The sequence below is a fragment of the Salvia miltiorrhiza genome, chromosome 8 (assembly GCF_028751815.1).
Source record: "Salvia miltiorrhiza cultivar Shanhuang (shh) chromosome 8, IMPLAD_Smil_shh, whole genome shotgun sequence".
NCBI classification, from domain to species: Eukaryota; Viridiplantae; Streptophyta; class Magnoliopsida; order Lamiales; family Lamiaceae; genus Salvia; species Salvia miltiorrhiza.
The window spans coordinates 3,956,639-3,970,711 of NC_080394.1; the positions used below are offsets into that span (position 1 = coordinate 3,956,639).

General features: G+C 32.9%; 2 protein-coding genes across 3 annotated transcripts; both read left to right on the forward strand.

Moving 5' to 3' along the window:
• Positions 1-1,010: 1,010 nt before the first annotated feature.
• On the forward strand, positions 1,011-5,388 carry LOC131000132 (aspartic proteinase 36-like). The gene is made up of 10 exons (XM_057925904.1): positions 1,011-1,565; positions 1,885-2,014; positions 2,125-2,369; positions 2,456-2,680; positions 3,644-3,806; positions 3,925-3,998; positions 4,093-4,189; positions 4,336-4,402; positions 4,718-4,789; positions 5,031-5,388. The coding sequence occupies exons 1-10, from the start codon at positions 1,342-1,344 to the stop codon at positions 5,204-5,206; spliced, it is 1,473 nt and encodes a 490-aa protein (XP_057781887.1). The 5' UTR covers positions 1,011-1,341; the 3' UTR covers positions 5,207-5,388.
• A 3,475-nt stretch (positions 5,389-8,863) lies between these two features.
• LOC131000133 (agmatine coumaroyltransferase-2-like) lies at positions 8,864-10,432 on the forward strand. Of its 2 annotated transcripts, XM_057925906.1 has the most exons (2): positions 8,874-9,644; positions 9,678-10,432. In XM_057925906.1, exons 1-2 carry the CDS (start codon positions 8,889-8,891, stop codon positions 10,242-10,244), a joined length of 1,323 nt encoding a protein of 440 aa, XP_057781889.1. In that variant the 5' UTR covers positions 8,874-8,888; the 3' UTR covers positions 10,245-10,432. The 2 variants fall into 2 exon arrangements, with proteins under 2 accessions (XP_057781888.1, XP_057781889.1); XM_057925905.1 differs by having other exon boundaries at positions 8,864-10,432.
• The last annotated feature ends 3,641 nt before the right edge of the window (positions 10,433-14,073 follow it).

Consider the following 14,073-nt stretch of genomic DNA (forward strand, 5'->3'; position numbering starts at 1 on the left):
TAGGATATATATCTAAAGTGGATTTTGCGCATGAATCGTTTTGTCAATTTGCATGAATTTAAAATATTTGGACTTCATCGCAACATTAACATTGCTACCATGAATGGAGTGTTTATATATCATAGAAAATAATTGAGATCAAATCTGAAACTGATCCCACGATTCCTTCAAATAAGGAAAGGATAATTACCCCAAAAATGAAATTACCTTTCGCCCCTAATGTGTATTCAGCGTGTAATTGATCAACTAAATATAGGTAATATCTAACCGTCCACTTTTAAAGATCTAATGATTTATATTGGTTCTTAATTTATATCTTTCTTATTTTAGCCTAACCATATATATATATATATAGGTAACATTTAAGGTCTCCAAACTTTTTATATTAGAAATAAGATACATATATGTTACACTCGAATCAATCAATTACTAACAATCATGTTATTATAAAGTAGACTAAATATCTAAATAACTTATAATTTAATATTCAAATAAAATACAACTCACAAATTGTTGATGAGACTTGAACCAATTACCTCATTACTTATCGTCAACTTGTCATTTTCATAGCCTTCCCTTCACTACTCGTCGGAAAACGGTCGACAGAAATGATAGTTTTAATTGTCACACTTCAAAAGATAGATGCTTTTTGAAAGAGATTATTATAGATTATAATCATCTACACATAAAATCCTCAGCTCTATTTTTTTGATAAAAAAAATACATAATTTTTTTATTGCTTGAACTTTAACCTGAACTCAAAGTTTGTTGGCTAATGACTTAATTGTTTGGAGTCCGATGGAAAATTTTAAGGTACCTTAATCGTTTCATTTATGAAAATTTTGAGGATATTTTTTTTTTTTTTTGAAGGAAATTTTGAGGATATTTAAGACCGATGTAACGTGCATATATATGGATGCACGCAAATTTTTGTCAAAATAAAATATTTTTGAAGGGTTGAATTTCAATTAAATAATTAATTACTGGTCCAGTATGATACTGCTCAAATAGAAGAACTGTCAGCAAACGCTAGTATAAAAAAAATTATAAAGTGCAATGCTTTCAGCATAATGTACAAGCATCTTGCTAGTGGCAACGTAATCCAATTTTTCAAAATCAAACTGCAGTTATCGGCTGTTGTCTCTCGCGCAATCTCTCTCTCTCTCTCTCTCTCTCTCTCACACACACACACATAAACATCGTGATATATATATGCGCGCGCACACACACACACGGATAAAATGTCATGAAAGTATTCCTGTAACGCACAGCCGTAGCGTTGCGTAGATTGGAAGTGAAGGCGAGGAAGACATAATACGAAGCTCTCTAGTTTAATAGAAAATGCCGCCGGCGAATATTCCGGTTGTGGTGGCGGCGTGCCTGGTGTTGTTGGTGTCGGTGGTTGGTGGCGTGACGTTGACTCTAGAGAAGGCGAATCACGAGGGAGTTGAGCTGAGTCGACTCAGAGATCTCGACCGCGCCAGGCACGGCAGAATCCTGCAGCAGCGCCCCGCCGGCGTCGTCGATTTCCCAGTTGAAGGCACTTACGATCCTTATCTTGTAGGGTATATATCTATATTCTCTAGATTACCGTCTTTCATGTGCGCGTATATTTGTTTTCTATTTGAGCAAAGTTGAAGATTGAATTTTTTAAGCAATTTCGTCGTCGGTCGTCTAGCTAATTTTGGCTCCGAGTGTTATACTCTTGAAGCTTGATTGTTTACTAAATTATTTGTACGTGTTCTCTAATCTTTGATTTTTTAGTTCGTTTAATTTGGTAGTTATGTGATTAAACCCCCAATAGGAGTTGTTTATAGTCATATTAAGTTATAGAATTTCTTGATTTTGTAGTCATGTTTTTTGGTGGTGAATCTTGTTTTGTAGGCTATATTTTACAAGAGTTAAATTGGGAAATCCTCCAAAAGAATTTTATGTACAGATAGATACTGGAAGTGATGTGCTCTGGGTCAGTTGCACTCCCTGCTCCGGTTGCCCCACTTCAAGTGGCCTCCAGGTGTGTGTGTGTGTGTGTGTTTAGAAAGATTCTTGTTTGCATATTGTCTTGCTTGAGATTGGATAGTTCTGAGGATGTGATTGTGATCAGATTTTTGTGACTTCTAACAGATACAGCTCGAGTTTTTCGATCCATCTAGCTCATCGACTGCAGGTCTCATATCATGTTCGGACCGAAGGTGTGCAGTGGGAGAGCAGTCCGGTGACTCGATTTGTTCAAGTAAGAATCAATGTGGATACACCTTCCAATATGGTGATGGCAGTGGCACATCAGGATATTACTTATCAGACTACATGTATCTTGACACTGTAGTTGGGAATTCAGTGACTAATACTTCAGCACCTGTTGTTTTTGGGTGAGTTCTGATTGAGCTGCTATGGATTAATGTTTTTTTTCTCATTTGATTGACGAGGAGGCGTGTTTTGTCTGTTTACACCGCAGCTGTAGTACATCACAGACTGGGGATCTTACCAAGCCAGATAGGGCAGTTGATGGTATATTTGGTTTTGGACAGCAGGCCTTGTCTGTGATTTCACAACTTTCTTCACAGGGTATAACACCAAACGCGTTTTCTCATTGCCTGAATGGAGGAAATGGTGGTGGTATTTTGGTGCTTGGCCAGATTGTGGAGCCAAATTTAGTTTACACGCCGCTTGTCCCATCACAGTACGTATCTTCTGCTCATCATCTTTCAAGCTAGTTACTCATCCTGCCATATTTTTTTGTATGAAGAAGATGACCCAAACATCCGAACGTTTCAACTTCCTGAACTGTTCAATTTCCACTATTAACCTAGTAAGAGTTTTGAGCTTCAATTACAAGCATTCAAGTAGGCTTTGGAATGTGACTACATCACCCAATGAGCTTTTTTAATTAGGTGTTGCATCTCTTCGGCTAACCAAGTTTAAGAGGAAAAATGCTATTTAGTTCAATTTTGGAATCTTCAATCTCTGGCTTTACATTCAGCATCTTAAAATTGTAGCCACCTGACCTTCCCATAACAAATATTTGCTGAACAAATCGACACAAGTTCTCAAGGTTCCATGATATAAATTCACAAAGGAGAAAAAATGAGATATGTTTTATATCAGAATGATCTCTTCATCTGTTAAATAAGGTTGAGTGGTCACTGTCATGATGCGTTTGTAAATTCTAAGCATGTTAGGATCTGTATGAAACTGATATTTTCTGGTTCAAGTTTTACCGTATATCTCTTCTGCTTTTTCCTAAAACCAAGATGTTCTGGAATGAAAATTAGGAACTCCAAAGATAGAGACTGATTCTCATTCATGAGGCTGTAATATAGCATTTGTCTAGACTGTAATTGTTTCTTTAACTGTGGGGTTTGATTAGCACGAGGGTTAATGTATACCACTCTAATGTTTTGTAAAATCCTGTCAATTAGGAGAGACATAGTTGGGGTCAACAAGTTATAGTGTAGCTAGTTTCATCTATCTGACCATTCACCCTTCGTTACATATTGAAGTTCTATGAAGGAGGCCAATTTAGTGTTCAACTCATTTCTGTTATTTCATGGCCTCGGAAGTAACTCTGTGCAGATTTATATTTTGCCATTATTATGAGAGAAGTGAAAAGGTTAATTGATTCTTTCTGCTTCCAAATTTTCAGGCCACATTACAACGTCAATCTACAAAGCATCTCAGTGAATGGACAGACACTACCCATTGATTCATCAGCATTTTCAACATCAAACAATGGAGGAACAATAATCGATTCAGGAACAACGTTGGCATACCTTGCAGAAGAGGCTTATGATCCTTTCGTCAATGCAGTAAGTCCCTGGACATAATATTTCATTGGGCATCCAAACTTTTAAGATAGCATGAAAAATTTCAATTCTACTACCATTATTCTAAATGTGCAACTCAGAGCCCAAAACTCGTCTGCAGATTATGCAAACTGTTTCACAATACGTGCGCCCTCTTTTTACCAAGGGGAACCAGTGCTATCTAGCCACCTCCAGGTCTTTATCCTTAGATTCACTCTACTTGTTCTCGTATCCTGCATATATTACATCATAGTACAATGTCTCATTTTTCTCTAATATTTCTCTTCAGTGTCTCTGAGATTTTCCCTCCAGTTAGTTTAAACTTTGCTGGTGGTGCTTCAATGGTATTGAGGCCTGAGGATTACCTTCTGCAGCAGAACTCTATTGTAAGTCTAAGCTATGCAGACTTCTGGAAGCAAATAGTTTAATTAAGATTTGACGCGTCTTAATTTAAGTTTGCTGAAAAAAATTGAGCATACTTTCAAATGGCATGCTTTTCTTATTATCCATGATGTTCGACGTTCTGGTGTAGGGCGGTGCTGCTGTATGGTGCATTGGCTTTCAGAAAACTCAGAGCAAAGGAATAACAATTTTAGGAGGTATGAAGCATATTAGATTTTACTTCTTCAACTTTAAGCTGATTTTCCTTGCAACTCAGTATGAAAATAAACTGTAAAATGCTTGATGCAAATTTCGGCCATAATCAAAAGTTCAGATTACTATTTACTACTACAAATAACTTGAGTTAGATAAGTGTAGTATAAAAAGAGTTTAGGTGGGAAGTCCGAAAAACGACCACACTTCAGTGGCAAAGCTTTAATCCCTTTTTGTCAATTTCTAATGTTGTCAAGACTGTTCTAATATCTAGACTCTTCCAACTTAAAGATTTTCTTTTTTTTGGATCACTTGTGCAGACATTGTCTTGAAAGATAAAATCGTTGTGTACGATTTGGCTAACCAAAGAATTGGATGGGCAAACTACGACTGTAAGTTTGGTTACCACCCTCATATAAAACTGCTATTCACTATTATTCCTCATTGTGCATGCTGCCTTTTGTTTATATTCTTGTTTTTACCTAATTTTTACCCAATCCTTTATTCACTCCACGTATGTTGATATCGTTGTTAACTCAACTTTGAGGAGTAAAAGAGTGGGTGATTTCTCCTAACCTGCACTATGATTCCTGCTCTCCTACTCCTTCATCTCATACACATCCATGTGTGTAGGCTCTTCGTCCGTGAACGTCTCCACAAGCAGCACGGGCCCAACTGAGTTTGTGAACGCGGGACAATTTGACAACAATAGCTCAGCACATTACAAGCCTTCCAATCTGCTGTTGAGCATGGTCATATGCCTCTTATTGCACAGAACATTCTTTGGTGTTTTGTTGCCATTTTTATGATGTTCCAATACACATTTTTGAATACTTCGATTTCTTACGTCGTATCGGATAATATTATAGGCATTGGTAGAAGCTAGGTTATACTCCATGGTTGCACTTACTTACTTCATTAGGACAGAAAAATACTCTTTAACATTGTTGTACAGAACAAAATTCATACAGGAATACATCTCTTTTATACAGGTGTATTTGTTATTCTGTGATGTATAATTTTGATGCTTCAATAATAAGTTGTAAGTATAAGTTAAAGTGCTCAGAGAGTTTCTACCAAAATTCAAGATTTTATTTTTTTAAGTCATATACAGCAAAGTGCCATAATTAAGTTAATCGACTGTATATAACTTTGAGAAAATAGAAACACAAATTTTTGTTCTAGACAAATTAACACAATCGTTCAACAATTATTGTAGATAATTACACTATACTAATTTATAGCTGCTTCGGTGCTTCCATGTGTACGAAAAATCTATTGTTGTTCATATAATTATTTTTCTACATGCATACCTTTTTTTTTGTTTATTATAATTAACTTATTAAAATCTCAACAATCTCACGTCCCAAAAAAATCTATATACCAATCCCACTCGTGTGAATCTATCACTAAGTAAGAAATATTGACCCGGCCCAAGGTACCCAAGTTTCGGACTGAACTGGGCTAGAAAAATAAAGGCCCAAAACAATTGGGCCTAACAAGCTTGGGGTTTTTGAGCTAAAATTATTTATTTATGATTAAAAGAATTCTTAGAGAGCAATACCAAAATATAGAAGGTCAAAATAGTTTTGATATTTCACTTTGAACATATATTATATTAATTATATGTCAAAATCAAATATAGCTATTGTCAAAAGTTTTGGTTTGATTTTATCAAATATAATTGAACCAAAAATTGGATGCACACCCTTAGTCAAAACCTCTAAAATAATGCATAAACATTCTTCGACTTGTGTACTTTTTTTTTTCCGTGAAGAAATTTGAGTTTTTTAAAGAACTATTATTGCTTGACAAAGATTTCTATTTTGATTGTTTTGTAAATCATATTTAATCATCTTGAATCTAACAAAATATGATTTTAAATAGAAAAAGAAAACAACGTAATAGGCCAGTTAGGCCCGCCCACTGGATGGGCTGGACTGGGTTATTAATATTTTTAGCCCGATTTAGTTTTTGGGTTGGTCTTGCTTGAGACTATTCTTTTAAATAATTTATTACTACTTAATTTCAATTACTTTTATTATATTGTTTTACTAATATTTTATTTAAATTTGCAAATTTGGGTTTTCAATCTGTAGATCAAACAAATATTTGGGAGCATATACTGAGATACCTGCACAAGATATTAAGATTAAGGAAAAACTACAACCTATATTCTAAATTCTTAGTTATTTAACAAAAGATTGATCAAAACCATATTCAATATTCTCTGAATTTAAATTACATCATTAAAGTATTAAATAAATTTGGACTGACCAAATTACAATTCAAACTATGAATCCGTACACTAAGACAAGTATTCAATTGATTATCACGTGGACTTTGATAACTCTTTTGAAAAGCTACAATAAAATTGAACAATCATAAATTAAAATAATTAATGAACATTAAGTGTACTTGGATCAACTTGAATATTTATAATTTTTCTTTTAAAAAAAACAACGTTATATACTTACTTATATATCCAGTAATCCAGGGAACATGAATCCAATAAATAAACACTGCCTGGTCTAGCTATATAATTTAAAAAATCAATTTAATAATCGAGATCGTGTTAATTATTTCCTAAATATTAGCTAATTAACCCTTCCATTCATGGCATCCCATTAACTCATCAGTTTGAAGTCAAATATTTTTTATTTTATTTTTTGGTATTGGAATGGAAGTCAAATATTATCTTAATTCTTTAGAAACACAATTCTGTTCATCAAAAATCGTCCGTGTTTTTACTTATTTATATATATTATATGTGTCGGTGCTATGCAAAATATTCATTGAACATTGCCACATTATTCATAATTTCCAACCATTTACATAACTTTGATTCTTCGTTAATCCTAATATATGGAGTATAATCAATATGGTAGTTATACTAAAAGTAGTCGAAGTATGGAGTATAATTTTGTACATTAATTGTAATTAAATGAGAGTTGATTCATGAACCAAATCGATCTAATTACAAGCCACAAAAGCAATCATTTTAACTAATAGTATTATTTTACTTGTCAGTTAGACTACTTATAACATATATGGTCAGACTATGTCAGGACCTTTTAATGTTCGAAATTAAATTGATTTCATATATATCTTTTTTTAAGTGTTTCATATATCTCCATCAAGATAAGTTGTTCATCTACATATTATGATTAAAATAATTATGATTAATATATATATAGTCGAACTAGTCGAAGGTGCATTATATATCTAAATGCCACCTCCAACGTCCATTTCATGCTCTTGTTACTCAACTAGTGTAGAGTGCATTAGTTATCATCAAAAAATTGTTAACAATACTTAATCTTCGCATGCCTATATGACTATGATAATGATAGCCAGGAAAGAAAAATAAACGAGCCATAATTAAAGTGGCATTTTTTTTTAATAATCAAATAAAAAATGTCGGCATAAATTAAGAAGTCTTGCTAAAAAACTATATACGAAAAAAAAAAAAGAATTTCCAAATTTTGTTGTTAATTTAAATTTTAATAGAAGGGTCCAATCTATATATGGTACTAATAATACAAAACTGAAAAAATTCAATCATATTTTATACTTATAAATTAAGTTTTTGTCCAATATTCTTTAATTCATTTTTAGAAGTTATTGCTCAATATATTTTTAGAAAACATTCATAAGATATTACAATTATGAATATTATAGTAACTTGTTAAAATATGAATCCTTTGTTATTTGATTTTTCTCAAAATTAAAATTTAGGTGGATTTCATCTCTAGATTTCTACTCGCATCTAAAAGTTCAGCTGTAGTAAAAAGTTGTTGCCGATGTTTCCTTTCGTGTGATTGCTTTACAATGACGATGAATTAAATATAATTGAATTGGTATATGCATGAAAAATATTTAATTAGTTAATTTAATTAAACATGCATAAATCTATTTAATTTAAATATTATCTACCATTTTTTATAAATTTGATCTAAATTTATAATTTATGAAACTATAAAAAAACTATATCAATTAATATATTATTAATATTATTAATATATTTTTCAATTAATAAAATATTTAGGTCCCCCCAAATTGTTAATTTATAAATGTTTTAATGTATAATGAATCGGATTACGGTTAATACCCAATTACCGCACCCAAATAAGCAATCCTAATAATAATAATCAATAAACTTAGATAATTTCTAGTTTCTTCCTAAAACTATACCGGAAGCCATAATCGTGTATACTTATCATCTTCTTTCACCTAATCTAATTGTCGCGTTCCAATAGAATAAGTCCATTATTTGCTCACAAGTCAAATTAAACATTTGTAATTTAAATATCCCAAAGTTTCTTCCAACATGCGATGACTTTTGCGAATCATTGGCTGTCTAATATGCCTAAAATCACAACAAGGCATCAACATTTTGAATTAATTTTCGTCATTTTAATTTAAAAAGTATATGGTTTCATGATATAAAGAATGCATAGTGCAATTTGTTCTAGTATATAAATCCCTAATATGGCCTCCACTACACTCTCATCGCCTAATAAATTTCGTAAAGCAATCATGAAATTGAAAATAGCAAGTTCAAAGCTTATTAAGCCTTTGTATGTAGGCAACCCTCCTCCAACATTAACCGATTGCATCCCTTTATCTGTCTTTGATAAGGTGACCTACGATCAACATGTAGCCGTTGTTTATGCATATCGCCCTCCGACACCACCCAATGCGACGATCGAGCAAGGCCTAAGGAGGGCCTTGGCCGCGTATCGCGGGTGGGCCGGGAGGCTCGGTAAAGATGCCAATGGCGATCCGATCATTCTTCTGAATGACGAGGGCGTTAGGTTTGTGGAGGCATCGGTTGATCGTAATCTAGATCAATCCGTCACCTTCAGTCCTTCGACGTCTTTGTTAAGCATGCACCCCGCCTTGGAGGGCGTGGTCGAGCTCGTTCAGGTTCAGCTCACGAGATTCTCGTGCGGCTCGATGGTCGTGGGGTTCACCGCCCACCACCTCGTGGCGGACGGTCACGCCACGAGCAACTTCCTGGTTGCATGGGGCCTAGCTTCGCGGGGACATGAAATTACATCATTACCCTTTAATGATCGTACGATATTCTCCCCGCGAAATCCCCCGAGATTTGACTTTCAACATAGAGGGGCTGAGTACATCTCTAGAAACTTCAAGAAAGTGTACCCCTTGATAGATCATGATGTGGATGACATTGTGGCACACAAAGTTCATTTCACCTCGGAGTTTCTCTCCAGGGTCAAGGCCAGGGCTTCCTCGATGAATGGATCGAGGAAGCCCTTTAGCACCTTCGAGAGCCTCTTGGCTCATCTTTGGAGAACCATAACAAAGGCGCGCGGCTTGAACGGGTCCGAGACCACCCAACTAAGGATCTCCGTGGACGGCCGGGCCCGACTAAACCCTAGGGTTCCAAATGAATATTTCGGGAATTTGGTGCTGTGGGCATTTGCGAAGGCGAAAGTGGACGACCTCTTACGCGCGCCTCTCCCCTACGCGGCTAAGCTTTTGCACGAGGCGGTCGTAAATGTGAACGACGACTACTTCAAATCGTTCATCGACTTTGCAAATCACAAGGTGGAGGAGGAAGATCTTGTTCCAAATGCAGACACAGAAGAGTCAATATTGTGGCCAAATTTGGAGGTTCATAGCTGGCTAAGGTTTCCATTTTATGATCTTGATTTGGGAAGTGGAAGTCCATACATTTTCTTGCCCTCATTCTCGCCCACAGAGGGCATGATATTCCTTCTCCCCTCCTTCGCCGGCGACGGAAGTATCGACGTTTTTGTTCCTCTCTTTCAAGAAAATTACACAATTTTCAAAGAAATTTGTTTTTCCTTAGAATAGAATCATACATTCACAAGGAGAATTCTATATTTTGCATTGTTTATTTAATTTTGGAGAATATATATACCGCTAGTAGTAAATTGTGAAGCCAGTTGTAAGCTAGGTACATCTATCTTGATACCTGCTATTTACTTGTAACTTGTGTTATTTTATAATTAATTAACATTTTGTTATATCGTTATGAAAAATATTGGAAAAAAGCTTTCATACTACTATTTTAATTTCTTCTCGTAATAGGTCGAGTTATGCAGTTGCGTAGTAATTAGGAACTCGTGCATGCATGATTGATAAAGTGGAGAGCATGTTTGTCCTATATTAATTATTTTCAAATTATTAATTTGACTACACGTATTAATTCACATCATGGAAATATTATTTTGTGAATAATTTCGGGGATGCTTAATCTTAATCACATTGAAAAGTAATTAGCTTTCGTCATGCTAAATGAATTACTAGCCCTCTATTAACTTTTTATGAGAAGTAATACGTACATGTCGAATTCGAATATTAATTCAGATACTTTATTACCAATTTGTGTGATATTTTCTATTGCATTCGTGATTGATTGATTGATATGTACTAAAGGTTGTTACTAATTAATTATTTTATATTGAAGAGGTTGTTAGGAAACTTTCTTTATTTGTATAATTAATATGTGTACCGACGTTAATTAATTTCTTAATTGAAAATCAATATGAACTAGTATTTTTTTTTTAGCAGAAACTACTACAATCATCTTCTTCTCTGTAAAAAAAAAATGAAATTAATTAAGAATATGTTTGGCACAAGCCAAATTACATGATGGAGTAACAAAGATAACTGATTAATTAATAATTTGAACACACACTAGCTAGTATGTCTTCACATGTGTCTGGCTTGAACTTAATTAATTGGTGCTATCTCCAACAGCTCGTTTGTGATGCATGATTGATTTTTAATTAATTTGTTAATTATGCGTGATGGGAATTGTATAAATTTATGTGAAATCAAATTTTGTTTAACTGCTTCTCCCTTGAAAAAAAATGTTGTTTAAATGCTTCATACATATATGGAATTAATACTACTCTTGGTTTCCTTCTTTTCTTTGCTTTGCTTAATTTTTTTTAATAACTGCATTTATAGTGAGAATGCATGCGAAAATATTTTCCGTGCTATATATAATAAACATGCATCTCAATTCATATTTAATTATTTGTTGAACTTTAACTCCGTCTTAATTCAATAGGCTACAGGACTTCGACACAGATGTTAAGAACAAATAGTTTATAATAAAATAGGAGAGTAAATAACTTTTTTGAGAATATATTTGTCCAAAAAGCAGGAGAAATGAATAAAAAGCATAAATAATTATGTGTGAGGTACAATGACATTTGATGTAAATAATGAGTTATGTGAGGATACTTGTTATGCATTGATTTTCTATTTTAGAAAGCGACCTATTGAAATGGGACGTCTAAATTAGAAAACATGATCTATTGAATTGGGACGGAGGGAGTATTATATTATATTATATTATATTATATTATATATATATATATATATATATATAGAGAGAGAGAGAGAGAGAGAGGTTCTCTTGAGCATGCATGCTAAATATATCGAGAATTGATGAATGCACACGAACATGTGCAAATAAATCAATAATTTCTACGAATAAATCAATGCAACGCATGAATATGCATTATCGTTTGGGTTTGAATGTTGGAGGGGTGAGAATTTCACCATATTAACTAGTTACGATTATTCATGAGTTATAGTATTAATTTATTCGTAGATTTTATTAATATATTCGTTATTCTCATAAATTTCTTCCGAAAAATAAAATTCTCACTGGAACCACGTACGCCCTATATATGAGCATATATCAAAAACCAAGTTCATTTAATTATTTAAGACAGGTTTAACTCAAGCAGGTTGAGAGCTCATTAATCTTGATTTAACCCTAGGTTTTGTTTAATTTACATGATTGTGAAAAAATCAAATAACCAAATACTACCTTTTACTTTTACTTTCAGCTATAGCGCGCGTGTCCGACTTTCTTCTACTCGTGTTAATTAATTAATTGTTAAAAGTCCAGGCAAATTTGGTGGGAATTAATTTAAATGTATTTTGTTTCTCTTGATACATCTCTATTACATTGGAATATTAGTTTGTAATATCTTTCCACTGAATTGTAAAGTAAATTAAAAACAATATTGCAAGTAGATATCAAGCTCTAAATAATTATATTAGATTGTTTGTTATCATCAATATTTTTATAATATCTGTCATAGTTTATAGCATCTTGCGATTACTTTGCATGAATTGTAACACCTATGGCTTGCATCATGTCTTACATCTTTTGACCCAAAAGAACAAATTAATTTATAGGTCACACTTGTGTTGGCTTAATTATATTGCTTTTTTTGGGGGGGTTTAGGCTATGCCTTATTGTTTGTAAATAGTTATTCTTCCATTATATTTTATATTTAAAAATTATAGAGAAATTCAAACGTAGTCTCGTAAAGACGAACTGATCAATAACTAATTTTCATATTTTTTTTCAATTTCATGATTGCATGTGTGTTATTTCCTAACAACTTGAACCAATTTTACTCTGTATATTCTAATAAAAAAGTAATCGGTTGGCACACTAAAACTTATATATTGCTTTAATATATAGTCTATTTGTCTTAAAAATAAAATTGGGGAACTATTACTAGTCATTTGAACCTAACCAATGTGGTAGAGATTTTGGACTTGCATTGAGATCGTGACATGTGCATTTGAGCAAAATGTGTTTGGTATGGTTTTGAATTGTTAGCCTGACTAATTAATTCTTAATTAAAGTGATTAACAACCTCCTCAGATATTGCAGTACTCAGATAATGCAAGGAATCGGCGTTTCAATTTCAATAATCCGAATTTGAATATTGAATAAAATTATAATCCGTGATCATATCAAAATCTTTTGTTTTCATGTGACAAAGTCCAACCTCATCCACTCATCAATATATATTGTTAATTTTCCTATAGTATGCTAATTAAAATTATTATTAATCCCTTCCCGTAGCCTTTTATTTTTATCTTTTTCTTCTTATATCTAAAAAATTATGACCATGTTCAAATTTTACAAATCACATTTCTTTTCTAACTTCGATGAATAAAATTAATAAATTAAGCTTTGTTTTCACTATGTTTTCCATGTAGAGGTACTTAGATACTTAATTTGGTTTAATTTATATTGCCTTTGAATTTATTCTATCATATCTCTTAATCAAATTATGATTGAGGTGTTGCAGCTAGCTAGCAAGCAGTAGTTCAGAAAATGTGGAATTGAAAATTTTAAACCTTTTCTTATAATTAAATATAGAAATATCATGTTACATAGAGACGTCTATACATAGGGTAGGAAACAATAAGCATGCAGAATTTGAAGGGATCTGTTTTAGGTAAACTAATCAGTAATCAAATCTTCACACGTCTATATATAATATAAAACTAAGGGAAAAACTGCAAAACTCTGTGTAATTTCAACATGGCTCCATAAAATATATATATGCAAAAAAAAGTACTAATATATTATGTGAAATATGTAAGTCACTCGTGACGTTGAGTTTTGAGTATAAAATGTGTAAATGTTATATAAATAGTTCTTTCAATTTTTTTTTTCCTTAGAGATTTATTTGTTCTAATTAGTTTCTAAGTTTAATGCGGCGTCGAAAAAAAAATAACGGATACCAAACATGAAGATTATGAAAGTCAAAATCATAAACGTTGAAAAAAGTGAGGCTTTTTATTTTCTAATTAATATAAATTCAACAGATTCACGAGATCACTAAAGTAGTCA